General features: G+C 35.1%; 2 protein-coding genes across 2 annotated transcripts; both read left to right on the top strand.

Annotated features, from left to right (window-relative positions):
• The first annotated feature begins 5060 nt into the window (after window positions 1-5060).
• Window positions 5061-14296, top strand: LOC123553141 (myosin-2-like). Its single transcript, XM_053542956.1, has 6 exons — window positions 5061-5472; window positions 9642-9706; window positions 11003-11140; window positions 11360-11443; window positions 11831-11905; window positions 12707-14296. The coding sequence occupies exons 1-6, from the start codon at window positions 5285-5287 to the stop codon at window positions 13018-13020; spliced, it is 864 nt and encodes a 287-aa protein (XP_053398931.1). The 5' UTR covers window positions 5061-5284; the 3' UTR covers window positions 13021-14296.
• A 6421-nt stretch (window positions 14297-20717) lies between these two features.
• On the top strand, window positions 20718-22202 carry LOC128557275 (cytochrome P450 2U1-like). The gene has a single exon (XM_053544488.1). The coding sequence runs from the start codon at window positions 20718-20720 to the stop codon at window positions 22200-22202; it is 1485 nt and encodes a 494-aa protein (XP_053400463.1).
• The last annotated feature ends 2633 nt before the right edge of the window (window positions 22203-24835 follow it).

Below are 24835 nucleotides of genomic sequence, written 5' to 3'. Positions count from 1 at the left end.
CACACTGCACAAACTTCACATCCTTCCGCATTCGATGTTGTAATCAGCGTCGCGTTGTGACGTAAAACGTGGGTTCTATGGGGCCTCAAATGGGCTCACTAAAAGAAGTTATTTTCCACGTAAGGTAAACCAGTATCCGGACAAATATTTTGCCGGTATTTTGCTGTTAATTTGATATCGAATTAAGTAATTAAACTATTTTTACACATTTCTTTATCATTCATCTCTTCAAAAATGCACATGAAACATAACCTGAAGTTCAATAGCAGCTACGAAATCAAGCCGAAGTTGACAATAAAAATCTCGAATTTCGTCTAACGCGAATTCTTGATTATTCCAATAGATACAGAATAAAATTAGTGCAAAAATCGACAGCCCTGCATTTTATGTAACTATGACCGTGAAATTATAAGTAGCACATGTTATCAGCAGACAATCAATATGAAGTTTAATTATATCTTCCCTACTTGATACCTCGGCAAGTGTGAACTACAGCGTATTCGCAATGCCATCTTCATGCCCCGTTAAGACAGCAAGGGGTAACCAAACTGGGCCAGGACTTCTGAGTGACCAGGCTGTTTTTAATCCTTTTACTGTACATTTCGCCTTTTTATTAGCACTATCAGCTTTTTCTCAAATTCTCACAAATACTTTATGTATTACTTTAATTCTCCTGTACATTCCTGCTTTTAAACTCTTATGCACTGACGCGCACCTGCATAAAATACTCGCAAGGGTGTCATGCAGTATTTATAGAGAGATAGATAGATAGACAGAAAGTTGTTTTGTAAACACAGGTGAGTTATCATCATAAAAACTAACATAAAACAGTTTTGTAATACAGTGGTTTGTTGTAGACATGAAGAAGAAACACCTAATTGATCTAGATGAAACAATAACAGGAATAACAACGACATAAAGCGGATATTACATGTGTCCGGAAACTGGTCCTGTCCTGAAAATTGCTCTCAACCAGTATATTATTAGTGCATGAACCAGTAGTTGTCATTAACAGCACGAGAGTCATCTGGCATAGGGGCCAGGTGGGTTTTGCCGGCATGGGTAAAACCGGAAATGCCAGTCCGGTATGCAAGAATTTGATTTACAAGGAAAAAAGAACAAATGATTAGATACTTGATAAAAAGTTGCAGTAGCATCATGGAGAAACAACGGCTAAGTACGCTGTGGATGCCCACACAAAAAGAAAATTTCAATACATACATCGAAACAGCGAAAGCAAAGAAAGCTAAACTAATCCTGGGCGATGATACGCTATGGTCTAACAAAAGGTTCAAGTGGAGGTAATATATTTTAATACTTTTGCGTATTTACTCTCACTGGAAAGTTTTGCATAAACAACTACAAAAGCTAGCCTAAGCAGTGTTGAACGTTGTTACAACAACATAGACCGTTGTGAATATTGTGCCTTTCCAATCTCCGAATACGTTTTGTCAAGTCAATTTACACTCGAATACGTAGGATACGAATACCATAGAATGAATACAGTAATGTAACTTTTTCTACCATAATAATTATGAATGTAGTTGTATGACTTACACATAAATAGAACATACTACAGATAGCATTACAAGATCATAAGATTGATATTAATATACGGTTTAAATATCATCATCTATTAGATTGAATACTTGCATGCATAAGTATAATTACGAACTATATATATTACATCTAAGCACAGTTCTGAAAATAAATTAAAGATATTTTCTTCACATGGTAAATGACACAATAAAGTTAACTTAAAACTGACAGACAATCAAAGCCTTCCAATAAAAAAGCAACGTAATGTACTGCATTTCTGCGTTCAATGTTTCTTCTGGTTTCACTATCGAGCAGTCAATAACTCACTCAACCAGTCCTAATATATTCAAATGTTTGTTGTGTCGTTATGTACAAATCTTTTCTCGCAGGAATCAGTCTACCTTTCGTGCCAGATTTCCTTTCATCATCTGAAATGTTTAAACGTGTTTAAGTAAAATTAAGAGGCATGAAAAGAGTATGGTATTTGCTTTGAAAGTGTTTTACATACAAAGCTGAAGGAATAGCATGTTGTAGTTAAATATTTTTGATTCTATTCAAGTGGCATCTAAACTGTATTTTGTTAATCACCTTAATATATATATGAACCTTTGATACGCTTAAAAGGCTCGTAACCCACCCGCTTAGCTCAGTAGGTAGAGCGTCGGTCTACGGATCGCGGGTCGTGAGTTCGATTCTCGGAAGGGCCGTATGTTCTCCGTGACTATTTGATATAACGACATTTGTCTGTAACCTCTGATAATTCATGTGGTAAAAACGCATTTGATCTGAGCACCTGTAGCATTATGATTTTGCAGTGCAGACTTCATCAAATAAAAGTTTTTTTGTAACTGTATTTGAAAGTTACAGTAGTAACGCATGGTGTTAGTAACTTGGAAATATTAGTAGTGGTACAAGAGCTTGAATTAGCGATAAAACGAGCTTTATATGTTTGTTTATGTAATTTTTGAATCCAGTACATTGTAGGAAATTTAATTTACTGGTCATCTATACGAACTTTCAAACAGGCTACTTCAATGATGTAATCAGTGATCAATTGTTGATAACAGAATTACCCAGTGTGTAAGTTTCAGTACTATTTAGTTAATTGTGTAAAACATTAAAGTCGGGAATCGAACCGCCGCGACAACATTATCTTGCGAGCTTGAGCGATATACGTATGTAGGACCACATTCGTAACAGATCACATTTGTAACAGATTTCGTACGTATGCGATCGCATTCGTATTAGGTAAATTGTGTTACGAATGAGTTTGTCCAACATGGTGGTTGACATGAGAAGCACATATGTATCATGTTGAGTTTTATACTGCAAATGTTCAATCAGTCGGTTGCCATCGCAACATCATTAAATGACTGCCATAAGCACCATCACAAGTTCGTCGTCATCGACGTCATAAATTATTTGAGCCGCATCATGAGAAAATGGGCCTTCGGGAATCTTCGAGGCTTTGCAACCATTGTGGGCCCAAATCAGGCCCAGATCAGCCTGCACATCCACGCAGTCTGATCACGGGAACACACCGTTCGCTGTTATTTCAAAGAAGGCTTATTCTACCTGAATATGGAATTTTCTGACCCTAACTCAGATGCATAAATGCACAGGTCAGCCTGAATATAGACTTTCCGGAAATTCACGAAAATGTCCGAATGCCAATTTTCCCGTGACGTGGCTCAATTCTTATTATCATTTCTGCATCCACTGCCACTGCCACTACCACTATAATATGATTACAACTTCAGCTACTTCTACTGTTACCTCGACTAGCTGACTTATAGACCTACAGGCTCAGGTCACTGGTTCGAACCCGGTGTCGTCAACATGTGTAGCTATCTTTCGTTATCCAGAGCTGTTGCAAGTTGGGTGACAAACAGGAAGTTGCTATGTCGTGGGACAAATTATATATAACTTGTCATGGACGGAGTCGTTTGCCTTAAGACTAGGGGCCGATCTTGAGCTGCGGACTAATGTCTATGAGACTTTAAGAAATTACACTTTATTTTTTATTACCCTCACCCCACTGAGCCCGCCTCAGAGGTAACAGGCCTTCTTTTATTATAATCCCGCCGTGAAAAAGCGGAGTTCGTTCGTGCAGTTATATATAGGTTCTTGTCCTTGGTATAACTTGCCCATGCGTAATTAGATTTCAAATTATTTGGTACAAATGATCAACATGGATAGAAGGTTTGTTGCGATCATGATCCATGTTGCTATATCCAAGATCAAGGTCACAGCTTTGAACTAAGATTTGTTTTGTTATTTTGTTGTAATATATACGTTTGTGTCCAGATCATAACTCGCTTTAGTCAGATTTCCAAATACTTTGGTACAAATAACCACCATTTAGTGACAATCTGTAGTGATCATATTACACTTATTACTGCAAACGTCTCAAAGTTTGGCACCCTGTAGAATGGTTTTGATGAATATTATGTTTGTTTGTTGGATTCAGAGCGCCTGTTTCAACAGTATTTAGGTAATACAGTTTAGGGCAGTTATAATCTTACCATTGATCCTACAACGGACCAGTTCAAGATGATGATGATGATTATGAAGATGATGATGATGATAATGATAATAAAAATGTCTATAATATTAAAATCAGTACAACAGTATCTTTGTTAGTAACAGACAACTTCCCAGCTTGAAACAGCACCGATAGGCGAAAATCGCAACTGATACGAGTAGCTTTCACCCGGTCTCGAACGTTCGTCCCTTGACACTCTAGCCGATGGTTAGTTCTTCCCATTAATTTCAATTGAAATTATACCCTGGCTCATATACGAGTTTACACTCGTACGTTCGTTTACGGGTCTGGCACAACGCACCGATACACGTAAAGCTTAACTGGGTGGATGAGAAACACAATATCTCTGGAAATTCCGGCCCGAATGCAGACACCAGGCCTGGCAAGAAAACTCTCTTATTAAATATAATCCAATAGAGTTCACGTCAGGGTTTTAAATGGGACATATTTCATTTGATGTATCAATTGTCGTCAGTTTAAGTTTTTTTTTTATTTTTAAAGCAATGCGAATTGACAAAGATAAACAAAACGAAAACGAAAAACCTATCTTGCAGCGAACCCGCGGACGCCGACGACATCAGGATCAGAACAATAGCCATGAGCAGTCTAAGAATAGTCAAGCTAGTCACTATTTTAAAGTATACATAAATGTATATATACCCGGTGTTCTACGGAAACAAGCTTTTACAAGACTTCTAGGTTAGCTGAGAATGCCTTGATCTTGATTTTAGTGCATTTTATTTGTTGTTGAAGCGATACAACCAGCGATTTACCGATTATAAAAGTTGAACAGGGATTGCATGTGGTGTGCATCTTACCCTTTAATCATACATATTCATATGCATTTAGTAAATTAATTTAAAATGAAATCTTACAAACCAAAACCGATATGGGAAATTTATGTGATATGTACATTTAGTACCATGGTACTATGAACAGACCAGGCCCCGCTTTCACTAACGTTCTCAAAGTGAGAAAATTCTCAGCTCAAGATTGTCTCAGAAGTGTCTGAGAATTGTCTCAGCTGAGAAATTTCTCAAGTTGGCTTTCACTAAACTTTTTCTCAAGTCTTGAGATTTTTCTCAGCTGAGCCGTAGTTTTTTTAATACATAAGCGGCCAAATTCTCAGCTTCCAAGGAGTCGCGCACAGTTGCGTCATTATTCGCGTGAATTTTCCCGTACAGATGTCATTCGTCTGCAATGGAGGAAACAGACACCAAAGCCGCCCGTAGAGCTCCATGGCCAGAAAAATGCAAACTTCTGGCCATGGAGAAATATATTGAGAACCAGGAGGTTTTAAATGGAAAGTTCAAGGGGTGCGGTGCGGGAGGCGTGTCTGCGGACGAGAAAGATAGGTGTTGGCAAGCTATCGCCGACTCGATTAATGCGTAAGTTCCCGATCTTACACACAAGCTTTATACATAGTTAATTCCCCTTTTGTATACGCCTGAATTACAACATTTGTACGAAAGCCGATACGACGGTTGTTTTTCCTGCACAAAATATAAAATTCCTTCGAAATAGATACTAAAAACATAGATGTAAATACGTAACAGGGACAATCACATGGATGATAATAGACATCAAGGAATCGTGGAATATGAACCAAATGAAACTGGATTTTAGTTTTCATTTATCGTGATATTGATGTTTATAAACCGCGATACTGAAGATTCTTTTCTAGATCTACTTACCTGTTGGTTATAAACGGCCCCGTTATAAATAGGGGCGTCATTATTGTTTATTACCCCAGTTTGTGTTTCAATGTTTGTGTACGTAGAAGTTACACAACCAAACATATGATATACACAACTGACAGTTGTAAAGTGCAGTCAAAGTCGCAGAAAAATGGGCTATTCAGAAAAATATCATCCCCCACCCCAGGTGGCAGGAGTTTCATTTGGTGTTTGTGTTGTGGTGGGAGGGGTTGGGTGCAGTAGGATACCCTTACTCCTTTTGCTTATCAGGTCAGGATGATCTATTTTATGATCTGATATTTATTTTTCTATCCCTCTGAGGAAGCCAGCAGTATGGCCCAACTAACTGTGTGCAAATATTTTTTTCGATATATAGAAGTTTATCTGGCAGAAATATGATAAATGTCTAATCAATCGTCCCTACTGTTGCAAAGATTGAAACTAGCGACAGTCTTAAGATATCACACTGTCCCATATCAGCCAGGGCAGCAATGTACAGATAAAAGGGAACATGTAATAGAAAGAGCATTGAAACTCGAGGGTAAACGATTTGTACGAGGGGGCGTAGCCCCCCGAGTATAAATCGTTTACCCGAGAGTTTTAATGTTCTTTCTGTTTTGTATCATACCCATCCATATATGGTAGTTGTAGGCGTTCCACATTGCCATATACAGCAGTTCAATGAGTACTTAAAATCCTTGCTTTACAAATGTGTAAAGCCCAGGTAAAATAAACCAATGCTAGAGCAGAAAATCAATAAAGTACACTTCGTTGTCTACTGTTCCAGACATGCTGGCATACCTCCCTATCCAACAGTGCGGTAACAAGCGTGCGGGTATTAAATACCTGCACACTTTTAGTTACCGCACCCTGTACTCAGTGTATACGAATTACCTGCACCAAATTTGTTAAGAAAAAGCACCGAGCTATGATACAAGGGGTATATAGAGAGACAAAGGGGATGTGTTTTCTTTGTGTAGTCTGAGAAGGAGAGATGGATATTTTACAGAGGGGAGGAGTGTATTTGCAGGGGCTTGATGGGATTGGAGAGGTCGGCTGGGTGTTAAATATTATAGGAGGGAATTTTTTTGCTGATTCTTCAGGGGCTTGGCTGGTGGATATTTTCTGATGGAACCATGACAAAATGTAGACAAAAGTGTGTAATATGTGATTCACAAGATTCCATGAAATATTTGCAAAGGAATGATATTCAGACTAACTCTAAGGAAGATCCTTATCGGATGGTTTGGATTTATTTAATTATAAGTGCAGTTTCGCCATTCACTTACAAGCAGATAATGGACTCCAGCCACTTGCAAGCAGGAATGGGACGCATCTCAAATATAAACCACAAGTGATATTGTGAAATGCAAAATGAAATGAAATAAGGCACGGGGGTGTACACTATTTGCTTGGTCAGTCCTGATATTTTGATCAACAGATAATTGTACATTTTTGTGACTTGTTATTTGACTGCTATAAGAAGATGACATTAAAAGAAGTTCATTTCTATCATAATAAAAACAATATTTATGACAATGTAATTGGATAGTCAATTGTGACATAATAGAATTATAACATGAACCATCACGATAATCCACGTAATGTTTTTTGAATCATAGCTCAAATTATCAACTCAGATTTTCAACAGATCAGATTTAAAAAAATGGTAAGTTTCCAGTAAATTATTGATACATTATAAGATCTCTTAATAGTCACTGTCAATCAATGTGCAGATATGCACATAATCTAGCTCACTTATTTTACCGGTGGAAATCATGATGCTTCAGAAAAGTTCGAGTATAAAACCGTTTAATCCAAACTTTAATAGCAGGTTTGAAATACAACATTCTTTGTATTATCCAGTAAATAATTAAAATTTCAATAACAGAATTATTTAATCGATAAACTCAATATCTCATATTGTACCAGGACAAGTATGTCGAAAAAAAAAATAACAGAACCTATTTGAAATTATATGATTAATATCATTGTGTATTAATTATGTCCCTATATAACAAGGAATATTAAAGCTTGTTTCTCTGACAGCATCATGTTGTATTCCTTTAGCTTTTACATATTTAGCTCACCTGTCACATAGTGACAAGGTGAGCTTTTGTGATCACCCTGCGTCCGTCCGTCAACAATTTCTTGTCTGCACGATAGTGGTTTCATTTATGATTTTATTTTAACCAAAGTTGCATACAACTTGTATCACCATAAGATCACGGTTCCTTTTCTTGAACTGGCTAGATCCCACTATGAGTCCCAGAGTTATGGCCCCTGAAAGGGCCAAAATTAGTTATTTTGACCTTGTCTGCACAATAGCAGCTTTATTTATGATTTGATTTTTACCAAACTGGCATACAACTTGTATCACCATAAGATCTCGGTTCCGTTCTTGAACTGGCGAGATTCCATTATGGGTTCCAGAGTGATGGCCCCTGAAAGGGCCAGAATTAGCTATTTTGACCTTGTCTGCACAATAGCAGCTTCATTTATGATTTGAATTTAATCAAACTTGCACAAAACTTGTGTCACCATAAGATCTCGGTTCCTTTCTTGAACAGGCAAGATTCCTTAATGGGTTCCACAGTTATGGCCCCTGAAAGGGCCAAATTTAGCTATTTTGACCTTGTCTGCACAATAGCAGCTTCATTTATAACAATTTTTGGTGTTCACGAGTGAAATTACCGTGATATTACATTGATACCAACAATTTTTCTGTTTATTTTATGTCTAAAACTCTACTTTTGTTGTGTTTATTTCAATAAAATTTCGAAATTTGCGGGAAATTTTATCAGGAAGCATCGCAAAGATGACGTCATTTTAACGACGTCATCGTCATATTGTTTCCGGCTTTCAGTACGCTCGGTAAACTTTTTGACGTTAATCCGGGTATCAGATTTGATAATTTTCACTGAGTGGCCAGTGAGTTTATCAGGATATAATTCACCGTTATATTTCGATAAACCACCGAAAAACATAAAATAAATCTCCATAACTACTGAAGATACTGATCTGAAATTTCATTTATGTCAACAGATTTATTTGGCAGATCCTTTTTTGTCCACTTACAATATTTTTTTAATTACTTCCTTTTTACGTTACTATAAATAGCTTATATTTAGTAACTGTTTTATTATTGGCCACAGGGAAAACAAGAGACCAGTTTTCTGTGGTACAACATGGATGGTACCTCTAATTTTAAGGTGTATTTAACATATCTATACCTTGTAAGATTTTTTTCTTTTTGGTTAAATTTTTTCCCATTGTTGTTTCTTTCTTTTGGACTTAGATATTTTTTCTGAGGACCTTCTTGTCCTCAAGTGCAATGATAACAGGTGAGCGATATAGGGCCATCATGGCCCTCTTGTTTTTCTTCAAAATTTTTACATTATTTAATACAAGCTTAAGTATTTAATGTGTGTTTTTTAAGCCGACCTGAGCAATGCACACCTGAGCAATGTCTGCCTTCTGTCTGTTGTCTGTCAACATTTAGCTTGTGTAAGCGATATAGGCTGTGCTTTTTATAACTGATCTTCGTTAGATTTGGTGAGAATGATTGCCTTGTTGAAATCTAGGTCAGTATAGAATATGGGTCATTCATGGTCACAACTAGAGCTTGTCCAACCCAAGAAAATTCTTGGTTAGAAAAAAAAAGATTCAGCTACATCAAATTCACAATATTGTCAGTAAGCATATTGGTCATCATACTTTTTAACAGCGTTCAGTTTAGCTGTTATCAATAGGTTAAACTTTAATTAGTTGAGACAGCTGTGTTTTAAATTTATTTGTATTTGAGCATTCTTATAATTTTTAAATTCACCTTATTTTGATGATTGTATTTATATTTTCAGCATATCTGATGTCCCTGTTAATGTTTCACAAGTGAAGAAACAAGTTAACAACATCAGACAAAGGGGTGAGAACTTTAAAATAACACATTATGTAAAGACATTATATAAAGTATACATTTCAAGTTTCACCCATGATGTAGTTTGTATTATATCAGTCAAGTTCAACTACAGTACATGTACTTTAAATTCATAAAACTAAGATAATAGTGAAGATAATTTTTTTTTACAATTATTAAGTGAGTCAAAATAATATAATTATTATATATTATTTTATACTCATTTAAAAACTCCAGTACTTTAAATGGAACCTGAAACGTCAATACTTTTAGCTCACCCTGAGCAATGCTCAGGTGAGGTTTTGTGATCGCTCAATGTCCGTCGTCTGTCTGTCTGTCTGTCAACATTTAGCTTGTATATGCAGTAGAGGCTGTATTTTTAAACTGATCTTCATAAAATTTTGTCAGAATGATAACTGATGAAATCTAGGCAAAGTTTGAAAATGGGTCACCTGGGATCAAAAACATGGTCACTAGGTCAAATCAAAGAAAAACCATGTGTATGCAATAAAAGCTGTATTTTTCAACTGATCTTCATGAAATTTTGTCACAATGATAACCTTCTGTAATGATAATACTTCCAGTTCAGCTCAGGCTTAATGATAAATATGAATCATTTACATAATGGTTTTGAGTGTAGATGCATATATAAAAAAAAGATCATTATGACTGAGCCGTGCCATGAGAAAACCAGCATAGTGGGTTTGCGACCAGCCGTGCAGTTCACTTTCAAGAGATATGCTCTTGTTCTTTTGCGGAATAATAAAAATTTCCGCCACAGAACTTGCAAATATTTCTGGATATAAAATTAATGATCTCTAAATCAAAATTTGCACAGTAATGATTCTGGTTGTTACTAAAAAGAGCTTGTGGTGATTTAAATTAAATGAGTTACTTTTCATGCTGAATTTATGAAAGAAGTAGATAAATAATACACTGCCAGGGTTTGCTGAGTTTAATCAGTTCTTTTTCAACAAGTTTAAAGAATACAAGTTGAATATCAGAAATGTAGTTTTATAATGATCACATGTTTCTGTTTCTTGTCGAAACGTCATACATTCTACTTTCTTTAAATAATATAATCAAGTCCATTTTGACTAATGTCTCATCAATTTTAAAAGTCATAGCTTTATTACACTAGTGTAAGTATCCTTTTTATGTAATGGCTTTATTATACTCGATCAAAATCAAAAATAAAATAAATCAAGTAAAATCAGTACTGTTTTCATGTATATGGCACACTCATTAATAATTGAAAAATAAGTCAAAGATATTTAATCAATGATTTATTTGATTTTTTTCCAGCTAATGAAAAGCTTGACCAGACCAAAAAAACAGGGGGTGGTCGTTTTTCCAAATTCACTGATACTGAAAAACTCTGGATAGAATCTTCATCGAAAAAAGCACCTGTCCATGGTCTGACTGTTAGTCTTGATACAGAAGGTACAAAGCATTGCATGAAGATAGAATTGTTACAGTAATTGATAAGTTACAATAGAATTGACTGTGTATCTAAAGTTAATACTTAATTATTTTATGCATAAAAGCAAATATGACTGTGTAAATGCTCAGTTACTATTATGGTTTGCTATTCAAACTTATAAATATTTGCATTGTATTATTGGAGTTAACTTTTGTTATATAATTGCATTAATATTTCAGGTGATATTGAGCCAGATGCTGTTGTAACCCTGGCTTCCCGTAGTTTGTTTGGTGATGCGTCTGAGACACTTGAACCTAGGACATGTAATGTATTTTTAATACCTCCTTGTAATCAATGCAAATTACTTCATACAGATGTTTTTGCAATTGTAAATCCCAAATATCTTGATTGAATTTAAAACAATACCTTGTAAGAAAGTCTGGAGAGGCATTATTTGACAGAGAGCCATTGTTGTTGTCCACTGCCTTTTTCAAAACAAGTTCAAGGTCATAGGCACCCAAGTTGACCTTTTAGATAGTGTGCAATAAATGGAGAATAATTTGCATTAGTTGAGATATAAACAAATTATTGTTTTCTCATTGTTGGCAATGTAAAAAAACCCAACAAAGTTAACTATGATAACTAACATTAAAAACATTGTGCATACCGCAATTCCCAAATATAAGATGTTCTGAAATGTCTTATTTTAGTCAGTCCAGAGAAGAAAAATGTGAGTGAAGAAGTTTGTAATGTGGACCATGAAGTACACAAGATAGACGTCAAAGGTAAATGTATACCTTTTGTCGGGCCCGCTTGCGGATGCGAAGACATAGTTTTCCAAAAGGCTGTTCGATGTATTTGTGTGCATGTGTGCGTGTGTGTGCGTCTGTCTGGATTTGTTTGTGCGAACCATAACTTTGACATGCATGGAGCAAACTTGTTTATATTTGGCATGAATGTTAACCACATGTGTGTCATGCGCAAACCCAGGGTGTAAGATGACTCTCATGCTGTAAATGACATATTACGAACTACATATATGTAGATTTATGTAGTAATATATATTCTAACACGATCCGATTCATTTTCCTATTAAACAAAGAAGAAAGAAAGCAGTGAATTATCATACAACAAATCACTGTTCTGACGTCACAGTTATTACGTCATGGCGTCAAGCAGCGTAGCGGCTCGCTGGAAAAGAAACCGATTTAAAACGGGCAAATATTTAATGCATGTCATCAAGGATGTACTTTAAAATCCTTTATAACGTGTTAGAATCGAAATAATATATCTCATTTAGTGATTTGCTCTTTAATAAATCATTGCTTGTCGTTCAGATGCGTATTATTATATCACTCGGGCTACGCCCTCGTGATATAATTCCTTCACATTTGAACTCCAAGCAATGATTATTCAACGACAAATCACTAGATGAGATATATTATTTTTTAATTTTATTTAAAAAACGGAATCAAAATTCAATACCTTGACAGTTCCTACTGGTTCCTGAAAGTATATATCTTGATTCAAATCGTATAATAAATATCTCTATGTATATAAATCTATATCAGTTGGTATGTTTTCAGACAGTATAAGCAAACTGAAGAGGAAAGAGAAGAAAATTCCAGATTTAGAGAGAGAGAATCTCTTACTTGATAACAAGCGGATAAAGTTGGACATTGAAAGGATTCAAAAGGAGACTGTGAAGATAGAAAAAGAAACACTGAAAACAGAAAAAGAAACATTAAAAATACAAAATGAAAATAAAAAATTTGAAAAGGAGATAGAAAAAATGGATTTGGAAATTGGGAATTTAAAATTAAAAAGATCAGTTCTAGAATTATCACTTGCAAGGGCTGCAGAAGAACCATTTGCTGTCAGCCTTTTAGGTGAGCAGTAAGAATAAGTAGAGCTATCCTACTCGCCTCGATGTCAGAGTCACACCTTGGTTAAGTTATTGGTACATGTCCACATTTTGAAAAAAACGTCTGTCCGTCCACAATTTCCTTGTGAACATGATACAGACCACATTTTGTATTTGATTATAATCAGACTTGCACTCAACTTGTATGGGCATAAAATCTCAGTTCCTTTCGAAAACAAATTGATTATTATCAGTAAGACTTTTAGTAAGGACTCATTTGAAATTTCATTTTTTCATAAGTTGGAATGAGACAATCAGGGTAGAAAACTAAGGACTGAATTTATGTCAAATTACCTCCCTTTATTTCACAAATCAAAGGAAAAGCTTGTTAACACTCTAGAGGTCACATTTTTGGCCCAATCTTAATGAAACTTGGTCAGAATGTTACCCTGAATAAAATCTTGGATGATTTTGATATTGGGTCATCTGGTGTCAAAAACTAGTTCACCAGGTCAAATCAAAGGAAAAGCTTGTTAACACTGTAGAGGCCACATTTATGACTGTATCTTCATGAAACTTTGTTAGAATGTTAATATTGATGATCTATAGTTAAAGTTTAATCTGGGTCAGGTGGGGTCAAAAACTAGGTCACCAGGTCAAATCACAGGAAAAGCTTGTTAACATTCTAGAGGCAATATTTATGGCTGTATGTTCATGAAACTTAGTCAGTATGTTAAACTTAATGATCTTTAGGATAAGTTTGAAACTGGGTCATGTCGAGTCAAACACTAGGGCACCGGGTCAAATCAAAGGAAAAGCTAGTTAAAATTTTAGAGGTTACATTTATGACCATATCTTAATGAAACTTGGTCAGAATGTTAATCTTGATGATCTATAGGTTAAAAACTAGGTCACTAGGTCAGATCAAAGGAAAAGCTTGTTAACACTCTTAGAGGCCACATTTAAGACTGTATCTTCATAAAACTTAGTCAGAATGTTAAACTTGATGATCTGTAGGTCAAGTTCAAGTCTGGTCAAAAACTAGGTCATGGCGTCAAATCAAAGGAGTAGCTAGTTAACACTCTAGAGGCCTTCATGCCGTCTTTGTTTAAATCTTAAGCTTTCAATGAATATTAATCAACATGCAGGTTGTACCCTCCTCCAAAACCTGGTATCATGCCCCCCCTCTTTTCAACACCACACACCCTGATCTGTCATTGTGACGTCATACTGCTCTCTTAATTGTCTGCATGTCATTAACTTTGTACTTGGATATATGCCTGAGTTCAGCAGCGATAATATTGTGCAACTTTAGGAGCACAATATTATCTGTGAAAGAACAAGTGCATAAATAGAGAATAATAGGTTAGTGCCATAGATGAGAAATTTATCTGGCGAGGTGGAGGAGGTTATCTGGCGATCTGAAGGCGAACCTGAAAACTTCCGGAGCCGAGCCAGATAAACTTTCTCCATCTTAGGCACTAACCTATTATTCTATTTATCTTTTCATTACTTCATTTTCCGATATTTGGCAATTTATTTTACAAAAATTAAGTGTGCAACAACTGCTTTAATGACGTCATATTCGTAAAGACGTCGCTTATATAATGACATGATTACCGGCAAAATCGCAGTAGCTTCATCGTTTTTGAATAAAAACTCATTATTTGACCACTCATTTTCTTAGTTTGGACATTTCCAACACAATGATGATGGTTTCTTTGCAAAATTTCTTATGACAATAATATCGATCATAAGGTCACGTGATCAACTGACTGTATATCACTGGTCACATGATCAAATGAAGGCATATCAAGGTATCGGGTCAAAAATACTGCAAGTGACAGGATAAATCAACATACAAAGTTAATAACCTTTTTATTACATACCCATGATGAAATGATTAATTTATTATGCCCCCCTTCGTAGAAGAGGGGTATATTGTTTTGCAGATGTCGGTCGGTCGGTCGGTCGGAATGTAGACCAATCCGTTTCCGGATGACTCAAGAATGCTTGGGCCTAGGATCATGAAAGTTGATAGGGAAGTTGGTCATCACCAGCAGATGACCCCTATTGATTATGAGGTCTGTATGTCAAAGGTCAAGGTCACAATGACCCTGAATAGTAAAATGGTTTCCGGATGATAACTCAAGAACACTTGGACCTAGGATCATGAAAGTTGATAGGGAGGTTGGTAATGACCAGCAGATGACCCCTATTGATTTTGAGGTCAGTATGTTAAAGGTCAAGGTCACAGTGACCCTGAACAGTAAAACGGTTTCCAGATGATAACTCAAGAACGCTTAGGCCTAGGGTCCCGAAAGTTGATAGGGAGGTTGGTCATGACCAGCAGATGACCCCTATTGATTTTGAGGTCAGTATGTCAATGGTCAAGGTCACAGTGACCAGGAACAGTAAAATGGTTTCCAGGCAATAACTCAAGAACGCTTGGGTCTAGTGTCAGGAAAATTGAGAGTTAGGTTGGCCATGACCAGCAGATGACCCCTATTGATTTTGAGGTCATTAGGTCAAAGGTCAAGGTCACATTGGCCAGGAACAGTTAAACGGTTTCTGGTCTTCTTGTCCAAAACCATAGGGCCTAGGGCTTTGATATTTGGTATGTAGCAAAATATAGTGGTCCTCTACTAAGATTGTTCAGATTATTTCCCTGGGGTCAAATATGGCCCCACCCCAGGGGTCACATGGTTTATATAGACTTATATAGGAAAAAACTTTGAAAAACCTCTTGTCCAAAACCACAGGGCCTAGGGCTTTGATATTTTGTATGTGACATCATCTAGTCGTCCTCTACTAAGATTGTTCAAATTATTCCCAAAAGGGTCAAATATGGCCCCGCCCTGGGGGTCACATGGTTTACATAGACTTATATAGGGAAAAACTTTGAAAATCTTCTTGTCCAAACCACAAAGACTATGGCTTTGATATTTTGTAATGTAGCATCATTTAGTGGTTCTCTACCAAGTTTGTTCAAATTATCCCTCTAGGGTCAAATATGGCCCCGCACCAGGGGTCATATGGTTCATATAGACTTATATAGGGAAAAACTGTCCATAACTTACATCATTCAAATTTGGACCACATGTATAGTTTTGAATGACAAGATGAACGTTGACGTGAGTTGACCTTGATCTTGACCTAGTGACCTACTTTCACATTTCTGTAGCTACAGCATTCAAATTTGGACCACATGCATAGGTTTGTGTACCGAAAAAAACTTTGACCTTGTTATTGACCTAGTGACCTACTTTCACATTTTTGAAGGTTCAAGCTTCAAATTTGGACCACATGCATAGTTTTTTGTTCAAAAATAAAATTTGACCTTGATTTTGACCTAGTGACCTACTTTCACATTTCTCAAGCTACAGCCTTCAAATTTGAACCACAAGCATAGTTTTGTGTACTGAAATGAACTTTGATCTTGAGATTGACCTAGTGATCTACTTTCAAATTTATGAAGGTACAGGCTTCAAATTTGGACCACTTGCATAGTTTTGTGTTCCGAAATAAAATTTGACCTTGATTTTGACCTAGAGACCTACTTTCACATTTCTCAAGCTACAGCCTTCAAATTTGAACCAGAATGGTAGAACTTTTGTTTACAGTGAGCATATAATTTCTGTTCCTTGTGCAGTTACTGAATGCATCAAGGGGGGCATTTCGTGTTTGATGAGCTCTTGTTTCATAGTTATCATTATGTAAGAAAATACAGGTAAAATACGGAAAGAATTTCTCTGAAAATGTAATAAACAAATCAAACTGATTACATGACAGTCATGATAACTGTATTCTTGCCAAGTTTAATTGCCAGATAACAAACCAGTACCAAGATATTAACCTGACCGGAAATATCCCTCTAATCAACAAGAGGGTCGTCATGACCCACTATCGCTCACATGAGTAATACTACATTATACATGTTATTAAATCTGCGATATTTGCCATTTCAGGGGCCCTAACTCTAAGACAAATAGTGTATGTGGCTACTCTTCGAGAAATAAAAGCAAGATTTTAATGAGATATTATTTCAATGCAAGTTTGGTCAAAATCAAATAAAAATGTGATCTCTGTCATGTTTACAATGCTAAAGTCAGCAAATTTGGTCATTTTAAGGGCCATAACTCCAGGACAAATGGTGCTATATAGCTGGTTTTCGCAAGGAACCGAGATGTTATAGATATATAACTTCTATACAAGTTTGGTCAAAATGAAATAATAAATATGGTCTCTCTCTATTGTCTTCATAAGACTAAAATAAGCAAATTATGCCATTTCAGCCATAACTCCGAGACGAATGGCGCGATATGGCCGTTATTAAAGGAAGTGAGATCGTTCATAGGTTTAATAAAAATTAAATAACAAATGTAGTCTCCATTGTGTTGACAAGGATAAAAACAGTATTGTTTTGCCAATTCGGGGGCCGTATTTCCAAGTCAAATGATGCAATGCGGTTGTTTTTGAAAGGAACCGAGATCTTATAGATATATAAGTTGTGTGCAAGTTTAGTCAAAATAAACAAAAAATATGGTCTCTATCGCGTTCACAAGGCTAAAATCAGTAATTATTGCCATCTCTGGGACTATAACTCTAAGACGAATAAGGTGATATGGTTGGTTTTTGAAAGGAACCGAGATATCATAGGTGTATATAAGTTTGTGCAAGTTTTGTCAAAATCAAATAATAAATGTTGTCTCTATCGTATTCACAAGAAAAATGTGAACGGTCGGACGACGGACGACGTACAAAAGATGATCACAACAGCTTACTTTGTCACTTCGTACAAGTGACCTAAAACATGTTACAAATGTGTTTCAGATGTAAAAATGCACTTTTTATTCATTTTTCCGATTGAAAATGACATGTGACAAATGTGATCAGATGTCACATCAAAAATCGGCATCGATCACATTTGTCTCAAAAATTGTTACAAATGTGCTAGATTTCTGTTACATATGCGATCTCATTCGTAACACCTGTTACATATGCGATCGCATTTGTAACACCTGTTACAAATGCGATCTGTTACGAATGTGGTCCTACATACGTATCTAAACATCGTTAAATATAAACCTTTATAATTAAGGCAGTTTACCTCCGGTATCGCGTTACTTTTGAATAGAAAAATAGTAAAAACAACGTATCCTTATGTAGAGATAGGCCCTATAATTTTCAATGATAGTATTACATTAAATAAAGTCTAGAAATTAATTTCCAAGTCCTTGAAATAACCAAAAATGATTTTCCAAATGTGAAGTTTATGATACTTTTGTTAATATCAATAACAGAAGTTTTAATTTTTAATTTAAAGTTGTGATCCACAAAGAATGACAACTCTTGCCTTGGGCTAGTACTTATAAGTAGAGATCTATTAGTTTACTTCCCTTGCAATTACACAATTAAGTGGAAAATGAAAACTGTTTCAGACACAATATCATACTTTTTTGCCCAACAAAATCATTAAGGATTTATTCATTTGTGTTTGATTTACCCCTCAAGACATGGTTCCTATGATTCTGTCAACTTACATATGGTAAAAAATTAACTTTTAACAAGCCAATAATAAAACGAAGTACAAGTAGGTAAATAATAGTGCAGATAATACAGTTTTGCTTGTATCAAAATGTCACAATAGATCCACTTTTGTAATACAGAACACCTGGTAGGATTAGTAAAGGTGCAATTATATTGATCTCTATTTCCTATGCCTACCTTATGTGTTTCCATAACATAATCATTCGCTTAGGAAAAAAAGTAAATCTCTGATATCTAAAAAGTTTCTCTTTTTTTGTTGTCCTACGATCTTGAGGTCAGTGCCAATTTTGATTATCTCATAATTACAGCGTGGCTGATTACGTTATAGAAATAAAGATGGAAGGAAAAATAAATCTATCGGCATATAAATATTGCTTTTCATAGTTTTTTTTAAAAAAAATAATTAAACATGAAAAAGAAAGTGTGTTTTAACCAGTAAATAAATGAAGATACTTATTTTATTGTATCAAAAAACTAGAACGTGATAAATCGCGGACAGTTTAAATGTTGTTATTTTTATCAATTAAAACAGAAAACGAAGAATTATTCAAGTTAAGTTTTGATGGAAGAGAATGCGGGTTTTACACATATAAAAAAGAGGGAGGTAGATAACGTGTTTTAAATATCATTATGAAGAAGAAATGTTAACATCTAGTTATTTTGATTTTAGCTAAAGAATTAATGTGGCTTCAGTAAGACACAATGTTTTTTTTCCTACAGAAAACACATGAAAATATATAAACAAATAAAATAATGTGCTTTGGAATTAAAATAATTAAATCGCAAATTAAAATTGAACAAATATTACTTAATTATAGATATGTTTGCTATAATATGATATTTACCGACGTTTTTTAATAGTAAACACAAGATTGTCCATTGAGCCATTAATTAGATGTAGCATAGGCCTAACTAAACTAAAGGAACCAGCGTGGGAGCCATCTGCGTAATGGCTGCCAGGTATTTGAACACTAATTTTTCACTTGGCATGGCAACAGAGTTCTAAATTGAGGCTAGTTTTTGTTTAAATTTCATTGTGGATGTATTGTTGACATTTTGGTAGGAAAAATGGGAGAGCAGGTTGTATTTGGTGAAGTCAAGCTCAATTTTAGTATGAGTAGTACTTCCAGGTCACAGCAGTGTGATTTTGATGTCAGTTTACAGTAAGTAAATGTGACCAGAGAAATCTCTCTTAGAAGATATATGACCCCTACTTTTCTCTTCATTTTATATCAGTTTTATCATAACTCTTTAAAATGAGGTAAGAATTTGTTCTCTGAAATGGGTCTAGCTATGTTTGGTAGCTCTTTGAAAAAGGTCAGTTTTATATAGAATATATAAGGAAAACTATTTAGGCTATTGTGACCTATAAGAAAATGAGGGCAAAAATTAAGATTTGTCCAGATATTGATATAAATGAACTAGTTTGGTCAGATTTTGGTTAAAAATGAGCATTTCATTGAAATTTTGCTGCAAAAATTGATAAAAACCCAAAAAATCACATTTTCACTGTTTTGGGGGTATTTTTTTTAAAAAAATGCAAATTTGCACTTTAAATTATGCCCATATATACCTTTCAGAGGGGACATTTGATATATTTCAAAGTGTTAATGTGTAATTTGCTTGCAAATTATGGTGAAAATTTATGAAATAGGGCAAAAACCAGCTCTGGCTAGAAGAACTGGTTAAAAATTATGTCGCGACATCAGTTTTGAAGGAAAATTGGCGCAGGGACCCGCGTTACTGAAAATGCCATAAAACCTGGAAAACTGATTTAATGAAGCTGAAACTTGGTATTTTTCATGCAGATGTGTTACTGGTACTATACAAATGAAATTGAGACTATTACAGAAAAACAGTTTTTCTTATAAGGCAATTTAAATATCGATTTTATTGAAAACATGGTTTATGGGCCCCTGCTAAACTTCGGAGATGGACGTAAATTTACGGAAGATAACGATCAAAGCTACAAGATTACCGGCTTATCAACAGTCGCGTTTAGTACAGAAAGTTCGATATGAACGGATTGAAATACAAAACCTAAGAGCGAGGTCCACACAGATTGTTACATAACTGTTTTATCAGCCTGATAATTATATTTGTCGACTTTGATATCTAATTTTGTTGTGTAAAGTACACGCTCTGCTTATATAGTAATTCGCAAAGAGCCAATGATGCACAAGATGGATCTTTTAAATTGTGGATTTGAAAACTGGAGAACAGTTTTAGTTGCTTTTGTTGTGTTGATAATTTACTATATTTTTACTAGACGTGAGCAAGATGTACCACCAGGACCAATTCGATGGCCAGTGGTTGGAAATCTGGGATCTATGATTGGCAGAGATACACTAAATATACTTGCTGATTTACGGTCAAAATATGGTGATATCTATGGTGTATATATAGGATCGGAACTGACAATTTTTCTCAACGGATACGAAGTAATTCATGAAGCTTTGGTCAAGCACGGAACGGTTTTCTCTAAACGTCCAAAACTTCAGCAGCGAGGTAAACAACCTCATGCAATTATATTCGGAAATGGTGCATCTTGGAAGGAACATAGAAAATTTATCTTGCATACCTTTCATCATCTTTGTTTTAGAAAAACTGGACAAACTTTGGAGGGACGAATAACTGAAGAACTGACCTATTTTACTGAAAAATTAATCAGTTTTAACAACAAAGACGTAGATATATCGCATATTGTTACTCTAAGTTTCGCAAATGTTTTATATAACATTTTACATGGACAACGCATAGGATACGATAATGCAAAATTCAAATGGTATCTTGAAAAAATTGATGAAGCATTTAAGGATCACGCCATAACACAAGTATTGAACGCTTGCTTCCCGTTTCTCCGCTATTTACCAGGTGACCTTCTCCGCGAAGAATTCAAGGACAAGGCTATAGAAGAATTCGCCAAATATTATGACGAAATATGTCGCGTGAACTATGCAAAATATAAACCAGATGATAAGGATTGTTTCATTGACTTTTGGATCGCAGCCAAGGAAAATAATGATATTTTTCAAAAAGAAAATCTATGGGTTGTTTTGAACGATTTAATGGCTGCTGGGAGTGAAACAACAGCAACAACATTGAAATGGGTCATACTAGCTTTAGTTAAATATCCTAATATCCAGTCAAAGCTACAAAGAAAAGTAGATGAAGTTATTAACAAGGACAAGACGCCTTCCGTGTCAGACAAAGTGAATCTACCATACGTCGAGGCGACAATCTTAGAAGCTCTCCGATTTGGAAGCGTTGTACCCCTTTCGGTACCACACGCAGTCTTACATGATACCATGTTCAAAGGATATAAAATACCGGGACATGCTACAATTTTACCAAACATTTCCTCCGTACACTTTGATCCCGATATATTTCCAGAACCCAATGTATTCAAACCTGAACGATTCCTTAATGAGACAGAGACGTCCATTACTGGGAATGAGAAACTAATCCCGTTTTCACTAGGGCCTAGGTCATGCCTTGGTGAAACTCTTGCACACATGGAATTGTTCCTTTATGTAACTACACTTGTGCAGAAACTAGAGTTTCGAGCTCCAGATGATGGTGAATTACCGTCGTTAAAGGGAGTGTTTGGGTTGACTCGCCGCCCACTAGATTTCAGAGTAAATATTCGTATGAGATCGAAAATGTAAAGAGCCAAATAATAAAAAAGGTTAGAAAATACTTAGCTTATTACGATACTTTAACAGAACCCTTAGCTGAATATATAAACAGATCAACATTAAAACGAGAACTCACTGTATTTTTGATTAACAGAATATTACCTGTAATATTTACCTAAAAGCTTAATCAAATTTACAGGCAATACCTACGACACATGCTTTTGCTAAATAACTTGCTTGTTTTGATACCCAAGCATGAGATTGATGACCAGATTTGACATTAGATGTTTAATCTGATTAATTTGTGTTTCTTTTAATGTTACATAAACGTTTTATATCAACCGCTTTTTAACACTTTGCCTATTAGATTACTTATATGTTTTAGGCATTCAAAGCCGCACAAGTTTGCGTATCCATTTGATATGGACATAAGTTCCGGCGAGTGCATGTTCTCAATGATACTTGAAACATATTGTGTCTGTTTTCTACGTGAGTGTCGCTGTAGAGGCTGCTTTGCGACAATTATTGATCCAAAGCAGCCTGCGCTTCCGTCCGTGCAGTCTGATCTGGATCCATATTAGTCGTATATCAGTTGGATACAAGTGCTGAAAATGACAAACGAACAGTATGTATGTGTACCGATCTTGATCTTTGTTGGTTGCAAACCCCTAACGTTGGTCAAGATACAATAGAAATTGAACATTTTGCCCTGTTTTGTTCTCCCAGTTTATGCAATGCTAGTGCATGAATGAGAGTCACAGTTTATTGATGTTAATTATGTTCCCGATCTGTGTAAATGTAGTACTGAAGCACGACTAATTACATGCTGGAAATTCTGATGAGAGAAAGTTGATGAAACACAGGAACATTTTTTTATCAGATTCTTAAGAAAAAATGGTTATCCAGTATATATATGCATGTGTGTTTTGTTAGGTTATTTTAAAAATCATTTGCAAAAATAAAAAAGTAAACAGGCTCCTGTTACAATCTTATTTAGCTCTCACCTCTGTGTCAGAAGAGTGCTTGATGAAACTTGTTCACCTTTGATTTGATGCGATTTCTTTGCGATGATATTTAATTGCAAAAAGGTGTTGACGATATTACGCACGCTATACAAATCTTCTAACGCAATACTTGAGTTTTTGACAAATGTTTAGGCGTTATCTAATGCGACATCTTTTAGACAATTAAATTTTAAATGTCGAAGAAAAATTTCAATAAAACGATTTTAAGTCATCATATAATTTTACTGAATCAACGACCATTTCCTTGTAAAATCACAAAAATACATTATGTTCATTTTTTATCACAAGTTCATTACATCTTAACACAAACATCATACCATAAAACGAACAATAACGCTATTGTTCTATCAAAACTTTAAAGAAAAGCAAGCATTTCCGTATATGTGAAAAGGATTGCTGTATCTTGTATATACATTTTCAGTCACCATTGCGAATATCTTTGTATCTCCGTTATTACAAGATAGCTTAAGAAGTGAAATACTGTTATACCAGATATTTGTCAAATGATTACACATGTTCATTTCATTCTTCCTTTCAAAAGTACCTTTAGATGAGTTACAGTTACAGTTTTGACCTTTGCATGATCATTTTGTACGATTTTATACCAAAATGATTAAAAAAGAGATCACTTTTAAAAATGCAGCAGACGTATAGAATGACTTCAGTTTACCATAACAATGCAATTTGTGTATGCGACATTCAGGTATTATAATGAATAAAATTATGAAATTTCATGACTTGATTTTGGTGTAATTATTATCAGTTTGACATATCTAATGTTTTACACAGATAACAAACGCAAACCAAATATGGAGTTAGGAATGTTGTTGAGTATATCTAGGTATGTCAGTCAATGTCTATGAATGTCACTATATATCTGCATTTTCAGTTGTTGTTTCTGTTTCTTTCTTTTTGCGACAAGTCGCTTATTACCATGAATCTTTAAACTATAATCTTGGCTAATTTGTGACATTTTTGCGACTCTACAAGTCTGAATAAAAAAGACCCACTCTCTATATAAAAAAAAATGTTCTATCAATAATCAAGCGAACACAAGTCTGAATAAAAAAGACCCCCTTATATAAAAAACACAGTTTATATATATAGAGAGGGACATTTTTTATTCATACTTTTGTTGGCTTGATTATTGATAGAATTTCAGGTGCCTGTGCTTGGAGATAAATTCAGTTGACAACGTCCAAATATTAATATCTTAAAAATGACCCCATGTTATTGGCTATCAATAAAAGGGTTCACATGACTGAAATACAAGACTGGAATAACTAACTATACATGTAAAAATCAAATTAAATTACAAGAAACCCATGCCTATTTGTAGTGTAGAACAAACTGGGTAAATACGTAATTCACACATTCACTGAAACGTTTCCAACAGTTGTAACTTTTTAGGTTCACTTGTTATGAAAAGACATGTCAGCACGATCCTTACATTTGCAAACAACTGGATCCAGTTGTCCGAAACTTGAACAGGCGATTGAGCTAACCCGATTAACTTTTAGAGTTATATTTTGACAGTTTAGAAAACTTAGAAAAACAAATGTACTTGTTAAGGATTATAAACACCAAATCATCTTTACAGTAAAATTAAAACATCATACTAGTGTTTCCCACCCACCA

Source organism: Mercenaria mercenaria, chromosome 5 (assembly GCF_021730395.1).
Source record: "Mercenaria mercenaria strain notata chromosome 5, MADL_Memer_1, whole genome shotgun sequence".
Lineage (NCBI taxonomy): Eukaryota > Metazoa > Mollusca > Bivalvia > Venerida > Veneridae > Mercenaria > Mercenaria mercenaria.
This window is presented reverse-complemented; position numbering and strand designations above follow the sequence as displayed.

Excerpts from the sequence above, each read along its gene's own strand:
- LOC123553141 (XM_053542956.1), top strand. The coding sequence starts at position 5,285 with ATGGAGGAAACAGACACCAAAGCCGCCCGTAGAGCTCCATGGCCAGAA. Across the intron at positions 9,707-11,002 it reads TAACAACATCAGACAAAGGG|CTAATGAAAAGCTTGACCAG; the intron begins GTGAGAACTTTA and ends ATTTTTTTCCAG. Across the intron at positions 11,141-11,359 it reads TGTTAGTCTTGATACAGAAG|GTGATATTGAGCCAGATGCT; the intron begins GTACAAAGCATT and ends TTAATATTTCAG.
- LOC128557275 (XM_053544488.1), top strand. The coding sequence starts at position 20,718 with ATGGATCTTTTAAATTGTGGATTTGAAAACTGGAGAACAGTTTTAGTT.